Below are 20,361 nucleotides of genomic sequence, written 5' to 3' on the forward strand. Positions count from 1 at the left end.
CATATATCAGCATAAGCATGTATATGGGGCTGTTTCAGCACCAACATCAGTACCTTAGTCTTCATTAGCATGTAAGGCATTTATTTGCATCAGGTCGGGGCTGTTAGCACCAGCCGGCAGCATATTATGGGTAGCCGACAGCGTATTATGGGCAGCCGACAACAGCGATTATGCATTTATGAGGTCGTGAGGTCCCAGATAGGCTGGCCGACTGCAGCACACTGGCCGACAAGCAGCCATGCTGTCATATATAAGCAACGCATCATTTCAGCATGGTTATCTCATCTTCTCTTAAACGTTTCCTTCCTAGGAGATAAGGGAAGTCAGCGGGACAACAGTTCACCCGGCATATAGTCATCAAATCAGCATATTCAGCACTCAAGTCATCTTCCTACCTCCTACATATAGGAAAACCGGCATTCAAGTGGTGGACCTCAGCATTGGAGCAAGGAACAGTCCTCATCATCAGCATTCAGCCTATCCCTCTCATCCCGAGAAGGATCTTCATCTTGGACAGCATCATAGATCTATTTAGATCTCATTGTAACCCATTTATCTAACATAGCTGCATTGCATTGCATTGCATTGCATTGCATTGACACTATTTGTCTCTCTCTTAAGCATCATTAAGTGAAGTTTAGTTAGCCTAAGGTTGTGATTACTACGATCAATCCCTCACATGTCACACAGATGGTAGGCCCGTGAGAAGAACATGTAGTTGCATGTGGGCCTGCATGGAGTGTAGGGTGGAACCCTACACTTTGGGCCACATGGGGCAGCCCATGGGCCGTCATTGGCCCAGAAGCCCCATAGCATCTAGCGGCCAGCCCTAGGAGGGCATGGCCAGCCTGTCGGCCAGCTTCTATGAAGCTTGGCCAACATGGCAGCCAGCCCAAGGGCTGTAGCCCAGTCGGCCAGCCCCAAGGGCTGCACAGCTAGTTGTCCACCCGTAAGGGGCAGGCCAGCCCTATAGGCTGCACAGCAGCAAGGCGGCCAGCATGGCCATGGGCAGCCTCGATGGCAGAAAGAGCAAGACAAAGGTGCCTATATAAAAAGCATCAAAAACAGGTTGTGGGATCAAATTCCAGCAAGCCGACCCCTCTAGAACCCACCGACCAGCACTTTAATTGACTATATAAGCATGGCTTAGCAAAGAGTCAGATCATCTAATAATTCACAAAGTGCTGAAGTGTTGCAAGGGCTAAAGGGAACATACCACAAAGGTGAACTAGAAGGTCAAGAACCAGGTCATCTTAAGGCTGAAGCTTTTTAACAGCCAAGGGAAGATCTATAGAAGTCAGTCCTTTTCTCATCATTCAATAAAACAAATACACCATCCTTGGTGGGGCCTTGCAGAGGGTATTTGGGACCCAATTGGGTGTACACTCTTTATCGTCTCTTTTCCCTCTAGGCTGATGTAGGAGCCTGGCCGAGAGAGGTGACATTAGACAGAGCCACCGAGCTATGCAGAGCCCGACCTCCCCAACATAGTGGACGACGCCCACCTCACATCACCTCAGGAGGATCAGAGCCATCATTTCCCACCACCGCAGGACTTTCTTTTGCCTTGTCAGCCTCACTACATCAGGTACCATGTTGTAGCGCCCTATGCGAGATATTCTTGGCTGATGCGAGAGCTTGAGGCTCTTTGTTTTTATTCACGGACATGATGCAACATTTTGGTCTCATAGGTCATTTTGGCCTTTTGAAGACGCATGTTCCCTCCGCCCGCCATCTCCTCTGTGTTTTTGCTTGTGCCCTCCCTTTTCTGCGTGGCCTACCATCTGCTTTGTTCGCCGCCGCCGTTTCCACCTGTACCCCACTGCGCCTCCCGTTTCCGCACCGCTCACCATCTGCTCTGTTTGCCGCCGCCGCCACTGCCATTGCCCTCTATGCTGTCTGTCCCTGCTCAGGCCCCCAACAATGTAGAATGTCCCTACTCCGAACCAATGGTTGAACCCTCAATCAGAAACCACTCGCGGCCTTACCCCATCGCGCATTGGGCCGACCCTTGTCTTCTCCCATGTCCTTGACCTCAGCTTGAGCTCGGTGATTGTGACAATGGTGCTCCCTCTTGAAGATAGAGTGAACAAGATCGAAGAACAGGCTCAGAAGGCTCTTTCAGACCAAAAGAAACTGATAGACATGACATGGAACCAGCATCAAAAGGAGATTCATGCTGTCAGGATTGAGATCCAGGGCAAAGACAACCGAGTAGAGGAAATATACAAATAGCTGCAAGATGAGATGCGACAAGACATGGAAGCCTGGAAGGACGCATGCCTGGCTGTATGCATGGAGAGATGTATGGAATTATGCAAGGAAGAGATGCACAAGTATGGCAAAGAGGAAGAGCTAACCACACAAGAAGCCCTTGCTCTAGAAATTGCCTAGTTGCCAGACGCCAATGCCAAACTTGAGGCGGAACTAGAGAAGGCCAAGAAGGCAATCACAACCGAAATTCAAGAGGTCAAATCAAGATTTGGGGAGGAGCATGCAAGCCTCTGAAAAGACATGGGAGCAACCAAAGAAAAGGTTGGAGAAACCTCCAAATGGGTTGAGGTTGTGAAAAAGCAAAAACAAGTCCACACCCCAAATGCCACATCCATCATGACGGCCACGCTTGAGGAAGAGAAGCGTTGCCAATCTAGGGCTCTACATGTGCGAGTAACAAGCTTGCAAGCAGGCAACTCACCAAAAGAGGATGGTGAGACTTTATGCAGACAGATGGGCCTCACTAACACCCCTTTTGTAGATGCTTGGCGAGCCGGGAAGGACTCGACGAGGGAGAGGCCTCTTCTCCTCAAGTTCAAAGATACGGAGTCCCATTTGGCATTCTTGAAGAAGAGGGCCACCCTCCGAACCACTAAAATATACCTTGGAGATGACCTCACCCCCTACAGGTGGAACATAGGAAAGCCGGGATGGTTCAAGTTATGGAAGGCCTGAAGGCAGGAAAATGGGCCGTTTATTGTGATGACCGAGTCATCATCACGGATAAATGCCCCACATGATGGTGTGGGGTCTATGAGACCACATATGCATTGAGGATAGGAGTATGGAATTGCAATGGAACTCTATGGTCTGACATAAGAGGCTTCACAGAGACTTATACAGATAGGGATATTATCTTCTACACAGAAACGCATCAAAGCCTTGAGAGAGGGCTACCCAAAGTGGAGGGTTACACATGGGAATCAGCTTTTAGAGGACAAACACGCACCATGGGGAGGTGTGTGGCTCAGGAGGAGTGGCATGCTTGTTTTGTCTTCATTTGAGAGGCATGCTCACAATGGTTAGACACGATGAGGAGGCTCGCTTTATGTGGATGCTATTAGCCAGGCCTGGCTTGAGAGTGATGCGTATTCCCACCAGAGAAATCAGAATATGCATGCAGCTTGACAAAGAAAGGGGAGACTCCATATGCGCCATTATTTGCAGACATTGCAGATGTCTCCCAACAAGGAGAGGTCCTCCTATTAGGAGACTTTAATGCACGGACAAAAGGGGAACAAGTGTTGACATATGACTTCCATGGAGATGCCATTATGTTGTCAGAAATTGACTTGGCTGAGATGGGCCTCCAGAGTCCAGAGGGCCAACCAGGATATGGGAAATGCAACACCATATGGTAGACACTTCTTGGAGATGGGGGCTATGCATGAGTTGGTTATATATAATGGGCTGTCCAGATGGCCGCAGTCGGACAACCTTAATCTTTTTCGCATGGGGGAGGCACTAGTACAGTGGATTACCTCATGGGGTCTCCCTCTCTTATACCACACATCCCAGACTTCACCATCCCGCCTCCCCCCATACTAGCTGACCACGCATTACTTTCTTTAAGGATCTCATGCCCCACCTTACCGCCCGCACCCACACCCCCTGCCACCACCTTCACCCGGATTCATTTCCATCATGATCTCGACCACATCTATGAGGACCACCTCTCCCGCCACATTTCAGCTCTCGACTTATCCCTCCCTATCTCCACCATTACATCCTAGCTTCCCTCCATCATCCATGACTCCGCCCACGCCAGCTTTCCCTACACCACATGCACCACAACAAGTTTGCCAGTGGGATCCCAACCCTAGAATGGATGGTATGATGAAGAGTGCAAGACCACCAGGCTTCGCCTCTTATGTGAGAGGGATCATGGGCTGATTTCAGCACAACGCATCTTCTGTACATTCACTCGCCGAAAGAAACGGGCATTTCTCGCCAGATGAGAACAAGAATTATACCCGCTCCTTTTGAGCGAGGACAACTCAGAAGCTTGGCGCATTCTTGAAAAAAAAAGAGCACCTGCACCTATCACAGATCCTAGCCTTTGGGAAGCCTATGCACGACAGCTGTATGATGTGCCAAACCGACCTATACCACAAATGTCACACATCCCTCGGCCTACATCATCTTATCTCTTTGATTCCCCCAATGTCACTAGGGCTCTTAAAAAACTGCATAATGGGAGAGCAAAAGATCATGAGGTTCTACGCGCGGAACATTTTGCCCACGGGCACCACGTATTGGCTTCCATTCTTGCCAGTCTTTTTAACAGAGCACTCTGTGAAGGCCTCCCACCCTCTTGGACTACCAACACCATTGTCCCCATCTACAAAGTAGGAGACCCCACGGGCCCAGGTAACTACAGGGCTATCATGATTGGTCACACAATGGCCAAAATCTTTGGGGTAGTACTAGAGGACATGATGAGCTCTATGGCAGAGAGGATGGGAAACAGAGCATCAAGCTAGGCAGGCTTTAGGAGAAACTTCTCCACATTGGATCATATCTTTACTTTACGGGCTATCATAGAGGAGGTGAGGTCCTCAAAGAGACGTGTGTATTGCTGCTTTGTGGATTTCCGCAAAGCCTTTGACTCCGTCCCTTGATCCTGTCTCATAGGACGCTTGGAGGAGCTCCAGTTCTCACATGAGATGATATGGGGTGTGATGACACTATATGAGGTAGTACTCGACTGAGTACGTGCACCTGGTGGGACCTTGAGAGATATATGAAGCATTATTGGGGTTAAGCAAGGCTGCCCACTCTCACCTACACTCTTTGGCCTATACATTGATGAGATCGCAGTATTTGTGGATAGTTCCGGAGGTAGAGGTTCACCATTGGCTTAGACAGTAGTGCCCATATTGCTATATGCTGACGACATTGTCTTGATCTCAGATTCAGCCGAGGGTTTACAGAAACACTTAAATGCATTGGACAAATTTTGCAAGGAGAGAGACCTTATGGTCAATTTGGGTAAAACCAAGGTTATGGTCTTCAACACATCTTATGCAATTGCCTCACGATTTTCTTTCATATACAAAGATGCTCCAATGGAGATTGTGTAGAAGTATGTGTATCTAGAGTCACTTTTACAGGCCCTTTGTTCTGCATGACCACAGCTGCCACTGATCGACTTGCAAGGGGGCATGCCTCCCTAGCCTGTATGGAGAGACAGTGTTTCCAGGCACATTTCCAACAACCTCGCGCTAAGTACCTACTCTTTGATACTCTAGTACGACCAGTGGCTATGTATGGTGTAGCCTTTTGGGGGCCAAGCCTAGGGAAGGATCACTGGAGGAGCATAGAGGGGCTACAAGTGACGATGTTGTCACACATGATCAGGAGTAAGCCATTTGTACCGGGGCCAGGCCTAGGGAAGGATCACTGGAGGAGCATAGAGGGGCTACAGGTGACGATGTTGTCGCGCATGATCAGGAGTAAGCCATCTGTACCACATGACATTCTACATGCAGAGTTTGGGGTGGCCCCAATGGTTACAGATGCCCTTTTTCAGACTGTCACTTATATTCAGCATGTATACACGCTTGACAAAGATCGCCTCCCACGACTAGCACTAGAGTCCTATATGCAATTTGACTGCCTTCCTCCTCAGCGACACGGCCACCACCATTACCGACACATGCATGGTACTCTTGTTAGCACATTCATCCCCAGTTTCTGCCCATGTTTGGTGTCTTTTTGGTCCCTTTTGCATGGCCCTTGATTGTGGGCTGGCCACCCTTGTTTTATATATTTTTTTGGGATTTTTCCCAGCCTGGATACCTTTTTTCTCGTCGGCCAGCTTCAGCATTTCCAGTCGGCCAGCTCTCCCCACCTATAAATAGGTGGGCTGGCCTCTCAGTTTTGTATCTTGCCTAGTCTATCTTTTGCTCCCTCACTTATGAGACTACTTTTGGCTCTTGCTTGGGACTGTATCACTTCAGCATATTCAACATAGTTGCTCCATATATCTCTCTCTCTTGCACTCTCTACTCAGCACACTCTAGTGCTTATTGGCTTCCGCTCTGTGCACTCTTTCATGGTATCATCGCTTCCGGTTCAGCGATTCCCTCTGCTGCCCCGGAATTAGCCCTATTTACAGCCCCTTCACCTCTGTGTTTTTCTCAGATTTGCAGCCCTCTTGTTGCTGCGTTTTCTGTACAGCTTCTGCTGATTGCTTTCCCTTCAGTTTGGCTTCATCGCTTACAGCCAGAAGGTAATTTCTCATCAGCGTTTTACTTCTACTTGGAGTTTGGATCTAGGCGGCCTGTTTTTTCAGGACAACAGCCCCTCTTTGGCTGCGTTTTCCTCTCCGGTAAACATTCCCTTTTGCAGAGGGGGTATTGTGGTGGTTCGGGCTTTGGTGGCACCCTTGGTACCTGTGGTGGACACTCCTTTCGAGATTGTGCATAATTCTGAGATTGAGCCCAAGCTTTTGTGATGGCTGCCCTGACTACACTTCATATGTTCTTTGAGTCTGCAAAGTTGGATGGTTCCAATTACACCTTGTGGAAGGTGAAGGTGAAATCAGCCTTGCTTGGCATGGATCTCCGGGATTGACCTTGTTACACCTGCTAATGCCATCCCTCCCACCTTTGCTTCCGGTGGTGTGACTCAGGCACAGATTGATATTTGGCAGGCGAATGATCGTTGTGTTTTCTCCTTTCTGATGTTGAACTGTCAGGATTCTGTTCTCTCTCATGTGCGTACATCAGATGCTGCACATGAAGTTTGGAAGGCATTTGCAGATCTCTACGAGGTTAAGTGTCTGGGTCAGATTTTGGCGTTGGAAAAGCAGCTTATGAACTTATTAGTTCCTCGGATTTTGACATTCCCAGTTCATAGTTCTAGTTTTTTGTTTTCTTTTGTACCATGATGAGATTACATGGATACTATTGTATCACTTTTGGTCTCATAGACCCACTGGGTCTTTTGAAGACGTTTAATATAACTTTCTTTCTTTCCCTCCCTCTCTCTTGCACTCTTACTTCCGTTACATTGTGCAAAAATCGTCAAGAACCAAGGTGTTGAATATTCGTTATCCAAAGTATAGTCCTGTTTGTAAGCCTCCGCATGTTATACTTGCATTTGACTACTTCTAGCTCCTTTAGGCATCAAGCCCACATGCAATCTCTTCAACATCATCGCCCGTAATACATAGAATATGGGCAATGGCCCTCCATTCCACCCGTGGCTGAGATACTTGCACTTGCATGTGAACATGTCCTTGCTCGCGGGTTTCAAAATATTCACATGCTCCCATTTTAAGCCATGTGGTCTTCCCATTTGAAGAAAAACCCTTAATTTCCAAAATAAAAAGTTTATAAGTATTTTGAAATTTTCCATGATATAAATGATATAAGGTAAAACTTAAAACCTTATTGAACTGGTTACTGTACATACTACAATGGTTATTGTACATTGTAGCAATGTACATTTACCTAGGCCCTACATTGTACAGCCTGTACAGGGTGTACAATGGTCATTGTACATTGTATTAGTACATTTACCTAGGCCCTACATTGTAAAGCTTGTACAGGCTTGAGGCTACAGCACGTGTCACATGGCACACATAGGGTATAGGGCCGAGGATAGCCCATGCAACACATGTACACGCCATGCATGACAACATGACAACAAAATCGAAATTGGGCTATTATTATAGGTATATTCACCTAAATTGTCAAGTAAGCTTTATCTAAATTGTCAAGTACGCTTAATTAATGCCCACTATCTTAGGTCATAGGCATTAATCAATGCCATAAGTTACACCTTGAATGAAGGTCTTATCCTAAGCTCTCGCCCTCTTCTTCACCACCTCTTGCAACCCTCCACATTCCGTCATCATGTTAGACATCCCTAGTCTGTGTTGTCCCTCTCATCATCCTTCTCCTTCCATCTTGGAGACTCAAACAAACAAGAGAACTATCCTACTCCCCTTAGGCCTCTTCCCTCTAAGAGAAAACCCCTCCTTGTCTTACCTCTGGAGAGAGAGAGTGAGTAGCCTAGCCGGGGGCACGAATCATGGAACAATGATATCCTTGAATCTTGCACCATTGGAGTTGAGGCCCTCGGTACTTGAGTTCGGGTATGGGGCCTTTGCCACTGTCTGTGGGATGGTAGGAAGCTGGTGGAGCCTGGAGGGCACTTCGATAATCCTTCTCGGTGATCCATTGGCCCCTGTGTTATCGTTGTTGTAGTAGGACTCGGTGAAGTGGATGGTAAGAGGGAGATATGAGCTCCATTGTGGTTGTGTTTGGAAGGTTTTAAGGCCGACTTTGTCAAGTTAGAGGGCTAAAGCCTAACTTCTAGTAAAACTTCAAGACACTCTATGCTCGATGGATAGGCTACCATGTAGTGGTTCGTAAGGGTGGTATTGACCTATGCCTAGATGATGGCTCCTTGCCGGACTTGCGACAGAGCATTTCTGCGTCTAGGGAGCACCATAAGCGGATTGGCACCATGGTGGCTCTATTTGGATGAAAGTGGAGATGGGTAGGGCCACATAGATTTGGTACTGCCTCTTGGTGCTTGGGGGATCTTCTGTGAACTCTCTATGGGTGGTGTCAGCCCTTGAATAGAGCTAGTGGGGGCCAAATAGATTTGGTACTGCCTCTTGGTGCTTGGGGGATCTTCTGTGAACTCTCTATGGGTGGTGTCAGCTCTTGAATAGAGGTAGTGGGGGCCACTACCTGCGTAAGCTTGGGGGTGGCATTGGAGGCACACTGCTTTAGGTATCCATCTTTGGTTTAGTGTTCGATTCCATGGTTGTAGAGGCTTGTGGTGAGGATTCCTTTGACCTTGGAACCCAGATATGGTGCCTTCCTTTGTAGAAGCCTTGACCTTCTAGCAGCTCTGTTGGGATCTAGCAGGATGATGTGGCTATTGGTGGGTCGGAACTGAGGTGTTTTGAGGCAATCGCTTGACTTTCTTCGGCTTGGGTGTGGTAGTGGCATGACGGCTTGGATTTTGGGACCCAAACAGATTGGTTCCCTTCATATAAGCCTCGAGCTTCTAATAGCTTAATTAGGATCCAACAGGGCTCGGTTGTGGGTCCTTGGTTAGCCAGGGTGCTCTTAGGTATCCACTCCTACTTGGGGGCCTCCTTGAGGGGTTGCTGAGGTGGTTGTTTGGGGGGTGGCATTCGTCTTTATTGGTGGGGTTTTGGATCTCCATAATGGTTTGAGGGGGGGTTGATGGGGTAAGAGGAGTGCTGAATTTTAGGGATTACCTATGGTGAGGACAAATATTTGGGCGATGAGGCTTGAGATCAAGCAGATCATTACCTGGATGCTAGAGGCGTATGCTTGCTGGATGCTGGTCGGCATGTGTTCGAGGAAAAACGCAAAGAAATAGGCAAGAATGTCTAAAAGGCCCCAAAAAAGGGCAATGTATGAAAGGCACATATCTTAGGCGTTTGAAATAAATGTTTGCAAATGTTTGGCTGACCAATAATTCACCATGATTGGAACTATGCTCCGAACTCTGATCACTATCCACATGGCCCAAGCATTTCTAGTCCTTGTATTGTACCACTTGGGTGAGGAGGCCAAACCCCTCCCTGAAGAGACAATGAAACCTCCCCGTATCTCATAGTACACTGGCAGGGTCAAAAGGTTCATGGGAGTTGAGTGCACATGCATCGCCTTTGTGATCATATTCAGCTTGTTTTACTTCTTAAATTTTCTAATAAGGGGTCATCCGTCTTGGAGTATTGTCCATTTTCCCACTTTTTGTCCAGATCTAACCTTCTTTATTCTACTTCTCTATCCTCGAATTGTGTCGATGTGAGCCCGAAGGGTTGTATCCTTCACATTTTTTGATTGTTCTTGTGGTAAAAGTGATAAGTGGGTGCCCTTTGCAAAACATGATCATACTGATGCATGTGATGGTGTGTGTGTACCTACGTGATGAGCATTCTCCTAATAAAAGCTTCATCTTTTGACCATGGTCAACTGTCAAAATTTCTCAAGTTTATGGAAATCTGTTTTTAAATCTTTTGCTTCCATCTAAGTCAGTGTGTGTCACTTAGTTTAATTTGCAATGTTTGTAATGCATGATCAGAGTGCAGAAGGATGCTTGTTAAAAGTCGTCAACAGCTCAAGTGATGAGGCTTTAGCAGAGCTACCTGGAGATCCTCAAAATCTTGAAGCCATCAAGAAGAGTATTTCCACTACCTTTGGTGTTTCTCATAATGATGGCATTATCTTGATCTCAAGTCTTTATGTGTGAGTGGACACAGTTCAAATGTTTTGTTGGAACTTCTATGCATGCATAATTATGATAATTTGGCCTTGATTTTTTTCCACTGAGTTTAGTTGTGTTCTTCATGTTAGCTGTACTGCAAAAGGTAATTGTGGCCCAAATGGCTGAAAAGCTATTGCCATTTGGACAAAAAATTCTGTCTTCCATTCTTATCCTGAAATTAGCTTCCGCACTGGCTTGTAATTTCATCTTATCTTAGGGTGGCTCTATGTGCATTTTTGATTCCAATTGGGCTTCATAAATAAAATTTCAAAAACTACATTCAATTTATAAATGAGTCCCTGCACTTCTAAGTAGAGACTAAGGGAATGCCTTGGCTACATAGTCATATGGGATGCGAAGTGGGGATAGGGAACGGGGACGGAAAAGATTGAGAATGGCCATTCCCTGTGACTATAGAGTGACATGGGACGGGAATGGGAACGGAAAGATGCCATCCCCAACATTCCCGAGTCTAAAAATGCCCATTCCTTGTGACTATGCTTGGCTAGTCATTTATTGTGCATTTAAAAGAAAAAGAACAAACCTTAGACTATACTTTCGGAAGGTGCTCTGATGCATGAAACTATCATCATATCATACTGTTTATAAAGATTATGATAGTGAGGTGGGCATCTCTCTCGTGCTTTGCTTGCTTTTGGATCTTGTGACTTGTCGCAGATCTCCTTCAACATCTGATCAAGATTTTGCACCACTTGGTCTGCACAATAATGGCCTGGTCTCCAATACTAATTGTACGGTCAGATAGCATCTCAAATGTAAGACTAGTGTTGTGATTGCATTAACAGAGACAGATGTGCAGTGGAAGACAAGCAAACACAAACATCTGATCAAGATTTTGCACCACTTGGTCTGCACAATAATGGCCTTGTCTCCGATGCTTTGGTTCCCGGGCTCAAAATTGTACGGCCATATAGCATCTCAAATGTAAGACTAGTGCTGTGATCGCATTAACAGAGACAGATGTGCAGGGAAAGACAAGCAAACACACACACACACTAATAATCCTAACGTTAATCTTGTATCATGTAAATGCTTGCTGCCAGACCATTTCCTTGCTCTCCAAAACACCTTTACTCCTGCCGGCTAGAAAGCCTTGAGTGGAGAATTTGATTGATGAATAATTGTGGGGCTGGGGCTGCTTATTTATAGGCACTAGGTGCTGGTCGGCTTGGTTGGCTGGTTTACGTTGGGTTCTGGGCTGGTCAATTAGTTTACAAGCCCAATTCTAATTTTTATAAAGGCCTACATTATTATTCAACTTCATACTTGTGGTCACACCTCTGCTCACTAGGCCCAACCCTGTTGTCTGCCTCCTTCTATATGAGCTGCCCGCCCACCTGGAACTACTCACCGATCTGTCTGCCAGTTTGTCTGACCTGGCTGTGGCTGCCTGGGCTTGGTGCCTTCTCCTGCTCACACTGCTACCGACGTGTTGGCTGATGTGTGCTGTTGCCTGTACCTATAGGTGAGTCGGGGAGGCGGACGCGTGTATTGGAATCGTATAAATGTGAACAAGATTTTGAGCACTTAACACTTGAGCATCACAACCACAAAGCTGAAAATGACAGTACACCACATAAAGGGGCCGATGATAGGCTGACCCCCCCCCTTTAGGTTATATTACCAAAAGAGTCTGCAAAGTACAAGATTACGGGTGCCTGGGGATTCACCACCAGCCTGCACCTGATTCTTCCAAATACATCATGAATGAATACATTTCAAACAAGAGAATCTGTAGGTACATCCGCCCTACACACAGGTACATCCGCCCTGCATAAGCCTCTTCACAGGTACATCCGCCCTGCACAAGAGTATCACAATCCTCACAGGTACTCCGCCCTGCACAGGATGTAAATGGATCTTTAGGTCCTGTTTCCACGCGAGAAACTGATCCAGAAACCTGTGTTCTCCGCGAGCAAGTGTTCCCAATGCTTGCCCTAAACACCTGTTACACCAGGAACCCTTGAGACACATCCATGCTCACATATTCCATTGCTGTCCGGCCTGTTTTATGCAATAACCAGTCCAAAACAGCAGCTTTCCATCGCGAGAAATCCACCTGTAAAGGGTCCTACAGCCCTGTGGAGGTCCCTAGAGCTGTCCTGTATTGTCCAAGTTGACTTTGGACACCTGTAACCAGCCCAAAACTCGCAATAACCAGAAAATACAGGTCTGAAATTTACCAACCAGCCCTTTAGAAGAGTGTGGGGATCATTATCCAAGCTTGTGTGAGTCCGGGAAGCAAGCAACCAGCCCTGTAGCAACTCCAAAAGCTTCAACCAGCTCTCCAATGTGTTGAGTTATGAATAAAACAGCCCAAATGGTCTCTTGAAGGAGGCGCCTTTCTCCAGTGCCACCTATGGGGCTTGGTGGGTGCACAAACTGGCTGACATGTGTCCCCCATAAGGTGTCCAGGTAGGTGTCCAGCCCATAGTGCTCCATTTGTCCTGTTTGTATAAGTTTAGGTCCAACCAAATGGGAAATGGCCATAAGCTGTCCGGACTTCATTAATTTTGGTCCAACCAAATGCGAACACATTATGAGTTGTCCGGCCACTTATTAATGAGTGTGGACCTGCAAACCAATAAACTTTAGTAGTAAATGAAATAAGCTGTAAATTGAGTGTGGACGCACTTACCACCTGCAAAACCCATAAGCCCACAGTTTTAGGCCCAAGTAGGAGTGCACACACGTGTCCACAAGGTGCCCGGGCGTCCCCGGTCCCTCGGACTTCACAAGCCAAAATAACAAGCATTGTCCAGGCAGCAAGACAATGTCACACAAAGTAAAATAAAGTTATGGCATGCATCATTTATGCATTGTGCACATGTAAACTTGGAGAACCACCTATCATCATTCTTGTACTTGAAAATATTCCGCCTGCCATCATAACACACCATGTGTGCATGGCCGGAATCCACACGGGCACCGCCCGAAAGTCCACAAATGTCCTGCCATGTCCTTGGACTCATATGCATCCACTCATATGATCCATACACATGCCCAGGTATAATACATACATGCATCCGCATGTTTCTAGGCCTGACACGCATCCGCATGTCCCTAGAATATAGGGATTTGTGACATCCCCCCGGCTTCTAATCAGTTGACCGCAACTGAAAAGCCTCCAGATAGGCCTTCAAAAGATCTGGGTAATCCTCGAAATAGGCCTCATCCATCCATTTCGCATCCAAAGCTGAATAATTCTTGAACTTCACAAGGTACCTACGAACGAGTTTGCCTCCCGCAAGCTTTCGTTCCTTGTGAAAAACAATCTGTTCAGGTTGAAGAATCTCTTCGAGCTCATCCACCTCGGGTGGGTCTTCCAAAACCGGCTCAAACGGTGTCGGTCCCACATAAGGTCTCAATAGGCTCACATGAAAAGCATTATGCATGTTCCAATGATCTGGGAGTACAAGCCGAAATGCAACATCATTGATCTTCTCCAAGATCTGAAAAGGTCCATAGTACCTGTTGGAAAGTTTAGGATACTTTCCCTCTTTTCCTGGCCTCTTCCGAAGGCGTGCCTTTTCAAATTTCAGCAAGACCCAATCACCTTGTTTGAATTGTACATCCCTTCTATGCTTATCAGCTGCCTTTTTATTCTTGGTTTGAGACCTCTCTATGGCTGTCCGTACCTGTGCAAATGCAGTATCCAAGTCTCTGACATACTCATCTGCTGCAAAAATCTCATCCTTTGTACGAAGGATGGGTGGTAGTACCACCTTGCCATAGATAATCTCAAAGGGCGCCTTACCCGTAGAAGTATGTACCGTATTGTTGTAGGCAAACTCCACAAGTGGCAAATACTTCTCCCAATCCGATTTGCGGTCGGATACATAAGATTTCAACAAGTCAAGGACGGCTGAATTTGCTATTTCACTTTGCCCATCTGTCTGTGGATGGTAAGCTGATGAGAAGTTCAGCTTTGTACCCATATTGTCAAACAATGCGCGCCAAAATAAACTTGTGGTTCTAGGATCTCTATCCCCCACAATAGATTTAGGCATGCCATGGTGTTTGAATATCTGTGCCAAAAACATCCTAGCCATATGATCTGGCTTTATTGTCTTGCGCACGGGAATGAAATGTGCCTGCTTGCTAAACCTGTCAATAATGGTCCAAATAGCATCATTTCCCTGTGGCGTCCTTGGCAAATCCATAATGAAATCCATAGCAATGCTTTCCCATGGTTCATTTGGTATAGGCAAAGGCTGAAGCAATCCAGGTGCTTTATGTCGATCAAACTTGACCTTTTGACACACCATACATTCACGTACATATGCTTCAATATCCTTGCGAATATGTGGCCAAAAGAAATACCTCTCCAAAGCTTGTGCTGTGGCCAAAATGCCTCTATGACCTGCATATGGAGGAGCATGGCACTCATCCATAACCTTATGGCGAAGGTTCTTTACCACACACATACGATTTTGCATCATGAGATATCCATCTCTTATGACATAAGATGGGACAGCAATATCCTCTTGCAAATCAGCCCATACATGTGCAAAATCCTCATCCAGATGATAAGTATTACGCATATCCGATAAGTCCTCATGGTATGCAACTGTAATAGCATGAACCTGCGAATATGTGGCCAAAAGAAATACCTCTCCAAAGCTTGTGCTGTGGCCAAAATGCCTCTATGACCTGCATATGGAGGAGCATGGCACTCATCCATAACCTTATGGCGAAGGTTCTTTACCACACACATACGATTTTGCATCATGAGATATCCATCTCTTATGACATAAGATGGAACAGCAATATCCTCTTGCAAATCAGCCCATACATGTGCAAAATCCTCATCCAGATGATAAGTATTACGCATATCCGATAAGTCCTCATGGTATGCAACTGTAATAGCATGAACCTGTGGTCGTCTAGATAAGGCATCCGCCACCACATTCTTTTTCCCTGGAGTGTGTAAAATCTGAAAATGAAACATTGAGAGGAAATTTGCCCATCTCATATGCTTCTCTGAGAGCTTACTTTGAGTCAAAAAGTATCTCAAACTTTGATGATCAGTTTTGACCATAAAATCAGCCCCTAAAAGATAGTGTTTCCAAATAGTAAGGGCATGAATTACAGCCAACAACTCCTTCTCATAAACCTGTAAGTGAAGCTCTGCATGTTGCAAGCGTCTGCTCTCATAGGCAATGGCATGTCCTTCTTGGTTCAAAACAGCCCCTATGCAGTCCCCACTTGCATCACATTCCACCACGAAAGGTTTATGCAAATCCGGAATAATGAGTACCGGTCCCGAGACGATTGCACTCTTCAACTTTTGAAAGGCATCTCTTTCTTCTTGTGTCCATTTAAAGATTGCTTTCTTCTTCGTTAAATCATGTAACGGAGCGGCAATGAAAGCAAAATGCTTGACGAACCTCCTGTAGTAAGCACATAAACCAAGGAAGCTCCTCACTTCATGGACTGATTTCAGCTCTGGCCATTCTTGCATGGTTTGTATCTTTGCGGGATCCATGCGCACACCATCCTTTGATACAATGTGACCAAGATAGTGAATTTCTGGGAGGAAGAATTCACTCTTTTTTGCATTTATGTAGAGCTGATTTTCCTTAAGCTCTTTAAACACAATAGCTAGGTGCTCACGATGTTGGGCTTCATTCTTTGAGAATACAATAATGTCATCAAAGAATATACCTGTGAACTTTCTATGCTTTCTGAACACCCTGTCCATCATCCTGTTGAAGGTAGCGGGTGCATTTGTAAGGCCAAAAGGCACCACCAAAAACTCATAAAGACCAAAGGCTGTCCTGAATGCAGTCTTGTGTACATCTTGAGGTGCCACTCTCACTTGATGATACCCACTCTTGAGGTCTATTCGGCTGAAACATGCCGAACCTTCAAGCTTATCCAAGATGTCATCAATACGCAGAATGGGAAACCGATTCTTGATGGTTATCTTATTGAGGGCACGGTAATCAACACACATCCTGTAAGTACCATCCTTCTTTTGAACAAGAAGTACCGGCGAGCAATATGGCGAGGAACTAGGCCGAATCAAATCCTTTTCCAAAAGTTCATTCACCTGTGCCATAATCTCTTCTTGTTGACTAGCACTCACCCTGTATGGTGGCCTATTAGGTGGAGAGCTACCGGGAATTAGATCTATGCAATGATCTTCCGGCCTCTCTGGTGGCAACCTTGCTGGCAAAGCATTTGCAAAACAATCTTTGAACTCATTCAAAAAGTTAAGCTTGTCTTGATCTAATGCACTAACATCAACATTAGAATGTTCAATGGTATCACGTACAAAAACCAAGTAAGAACAAGCTGATTTCTTTATTGCCTTATTAATTTGTACATGGCTTACAAGAGGTATGGTACTTCCAGTAGTACCAGCATCTATAGAGTGCTCACGGCCTCTATGTACAAAGTTGATTTTCTTCTCTTTGTAAGCCTTAACAGGCTCTAAACGGTGATGCCAGGGCATCCCCAACAAAACATCACAACCTGTAAGAGGAGCCACTAGAAAGCTCTCATAGTCGAGGTAGTCCTGTATATGTACACGGAGCTTACCAATGACCGGAGTTACATCAACCTGTTTGCCCTCAAAGGCGGCATCTGCATTCATTTGCATTCCCATGTCTTCCACATTGAGACCTATGGCGGCAGCCATCTGTACGGATATAAAGTTATCTGTGGAAGCATCATCAAAAAGAAACAAAGCGGGCTGATCCTTCAATTTGCCCCAAGCCTTGCATATGACTCTGCTCTTGGGCTCATGCCCTGTATTACCCTGCACATCGGGTACAACATTCACAAGAGGCTTTTGCACATTAGGCTCAGCATTCTTAGGATTCTGTGGGCATTTAGGATATATATGATCTTTACTGCCACACTTAAAGCATTTTCCAGCCTTCCTGTTCTCTTCCAATTGCTGTTTTGAGAGCCCAAAATTGTGGCGTTTACCCCCCGGCTTCTTTTCGGAGTCATCCTTTGCATCTCGGCCATCTTTGGGAGCATTCTTAGGTGGCTGTCCACCCTTTTTCTGGTCATAACCAGCCCTGAATTTGCTCTTGTTTTGACCTACAAATGGCTTATTTGTGGGTGCTTTTATGTGCAAGTTCTCCGCAATCATGGCTGAGTGTATAAGCTCTTGTATGGTCTTATTTGGGTACACTCCCAAGCTTTGTTGGATGATGTGATGGAGCCCCGATTCAAACTTTCTCTTCTTCTCGTCCTCTCCAATCTTCATGAAGGGAGTAACCTTGAGAAGGACTTTCCAAAACTTTGCTATGTATGAAGCAACGGACTCTCCCTCATCTTGGGACAGCCAATCCCACTCCTTGCGTACATCCTTTGCAAAGTTTGGTGGTAAGAATTGATCATAAAACTGAATTTTGAAAGAAGACCAAGTTGGGGCAGCACTTCCATCAAGTATTTTTGCAAGCCACCAATCACTTGCCGTATCCTTGAGATGCATTCCCACATGCCTGAGCATAGACTTTTCCGAAAAGTCTTCATTGCAAAAAGCTATCTCAAACTGTCTGATGAAAGCAAGTGCTTTGGTAGAGTCCATCCGTCCCTGAAAGTTTTCAAACTTTACATCCTTGTCACCGGACTTGAACTCTGGAGGCTTCTTCCTTTTATATGCATCCCTATGTACATCCTGTTCATCTGCATGATGATGATGCCGCGATGAAGATTCACGATCCCTCTTCATTCTCTCTTGAGTCACACTCTCCAGATGAGTGGAAAGCTCAACACGAGAACGGACATGTCTTCTTGGAGCAAAGCGGGAATGAGTAGAGGATCCCTCATCCTTACTCTTCTCTTGACCTGCATCAAGCCTAGCACCAGGGACTCTTGTCCTTTCAGCATTTGGCACTTGTTGTGCTCTTTCTGCTTGTAGTGCATTATGTGCATCACCATGGGCAGCCATGAGGGGTGGCTTCTTGAAAGCCAAACTACCATCTGCTTCAGTGTATACATCACCCTTAACCATTAGGTATGCAAGTGCAAGCTCTCGGGGTTTCTCAACATCCATTTCCTTTGCAATTGCCTCAAAAGTGACTTCATGGACCGAAGCCTTTGCCTTCGCAGCCAACACCCTTTGTACATCCGGGTCATTTTTCAATGACCTAAGCTCTTCGGTTTCAGCCCTATAGCGTCGCACTTGACGCCTCAAAGATTCCAAATCAGAATGCATAGTGTCATGAGTACCTGCATCTCCATAGACATCATTGCCTGCAGCATCTCTTGCATCCCTTGTACCATGAAATTCACGGTCCTGTGTGTTCTCCACACTGTCAGAAATGTGGCTGTCCATGACACTCAAATCAGGTCACCACTTATGATTCCAAGCCTCAGACCGTTTTCCAATGAGGGGAAAAACTGAGCTCTGATACCAATGTAACGGGAGGCGGACGCGTGTATTGGAATCGTATAAATGTGAACAAGATTTTGAGCACTTAACACTTGAGCATCACAACCACAAAGCTGAAAATGACAGTACACCACATAAAGGGGCCGATGATAGGCTGACCCCCCCCCTTTAGGTTATATTACCAAAAGAGTCTGCAAAGTACAAGATTACGGGTGCCTGGGGATTCACCACCAGCCTGCACCTGATTCTTCCAAATACATCATGAATGAATACATTTCAAACAAGAGAATCTGTAGGTACATCCGCCCTACACACAGGTACATCCGCCCTGCATAAGCCTCTTCACAGGTACATCCGCCCTGCACAAGAGTATCACAATCCTCACAGGTACTCCGCCCTGCACAGGATGTAAATGGATCTTTAGGTCCTGTTTCCACGCGAGAAACTGATCCAGAAACCTGTGTTCTCCGCGAGCAAGTGTTCCCAATGCTTGCCCTAAACACCTGTTACACCAGGAACCCTTGAGACACATCCATGCTCACATATTCCATTGCTGTCCGGCCTGTTTTATGCAATAACCAGTCCAAAACAGCAGCTTTCCATCGCGAGAAATCCACCTGTAAAGGGTCCTACAGCCCTGTGGAGGTCCCTAGAGCTGTCCTGTATTGTCCAAGTTGACTTTGGACACCTGTAACCAGCCCAAAACTCGCAATAACCAGAAAATACAGGTCTGAAATTTACCAACCAGCCCTTTAGAAGAGTGTGGGGATCATTATCCAAGCTTGTGTGAGTCCGGGAAGCAAGCAACCAGCCCTGTAGCAACTCCAAAAGCTTCAACCAGCTCTCCAATGTGTTGAGTTATGAATAAAACAGCCCAAATGGTCTCTTGAAGGAGGCGCCTTTCTCCAGTGCCACCTATGGGGCTTGGTGGGTGCACAAACTGGCTGACATGTGTCCCCCATAAGGTGTCCAGGTAGGTGTCCAGCCCATAGTGCTCCATTTGTCCTGTTTGTATAAGTTTAGGTCCAACCAAATGGGAAATGGCCATAAGCTGTCCGGACTTCATTAATTTTGGTCCAACCAAATGCGAACACATTATGAGTTGTCCGGCCACTTATTAATGAGTGTGGACCTGCAAACCAATAAACTTTAGTAGTAAATGAAATAAGCTGTAAATTGAGTGTGGACGCACTTACCACCTGCAAAACCCATAAGCCCACAGTTTTAGGCCCAAGTAGGAGTGCACACACGTGTCCACAAGGTGCCCGGGCGTCCCCGGTCCCTCGGACTTCACAAGCCAAAATAACAAGCATTGTCCAGGCAGCAAGACAATGTCACACAAAGTAAAATAAAGTTATGGCATGCATCATTTATGCATTGTGCACATGTAAACTTGGAGAACCACCTATCATCATTCTTGTACTTGAAAATATTCCGCCTGCCAT

General features: G+C 46.0%; 1 protein-coding gene across 2 annotated transcripts in view; it reads left to right on the plus strand.

Annotated features, from left to right (window-relative positions):
- Positions 1-20,361, plus strand: part of LOC147635436 (Tetratricopeptide repeat (TPR)-like superfamily protein) — a 136,830-nt gene that overhangs the window by 24,466 nt on the left and 92,003 nt on the right. For both annotated transcript variants that reach the window (XR_015266647.1, XM_086802698.1), the window contains exon 3: positions 10,357-10,456. Coding sequence is in view for 1 of the 2 variants with exons in the window: in XM_086802698.1 (XP_086658824.1) it covers positions 10,357-10,456 (100 nt within the window). In the remaining variant the exon portion in view is untranslated. The remainder of the gene's footprint in view (positions 1-10,356; positions 10,457-20,361) is intronic.

Source organism: Cibotium barometz, chromosome 9, assembly GCF_041138505.1.
Source record: "Cibotium barometz isolate CiBa-2024 chromosome 9, ASM4113850v1, whole genome shotgun sequence".
NCBI lineage: Eukaryota > Viridiplantae > Streptophyta > Polypodiopsida > Cyatheales > Cibotiaceae > Cibotium > Cibotium barometz.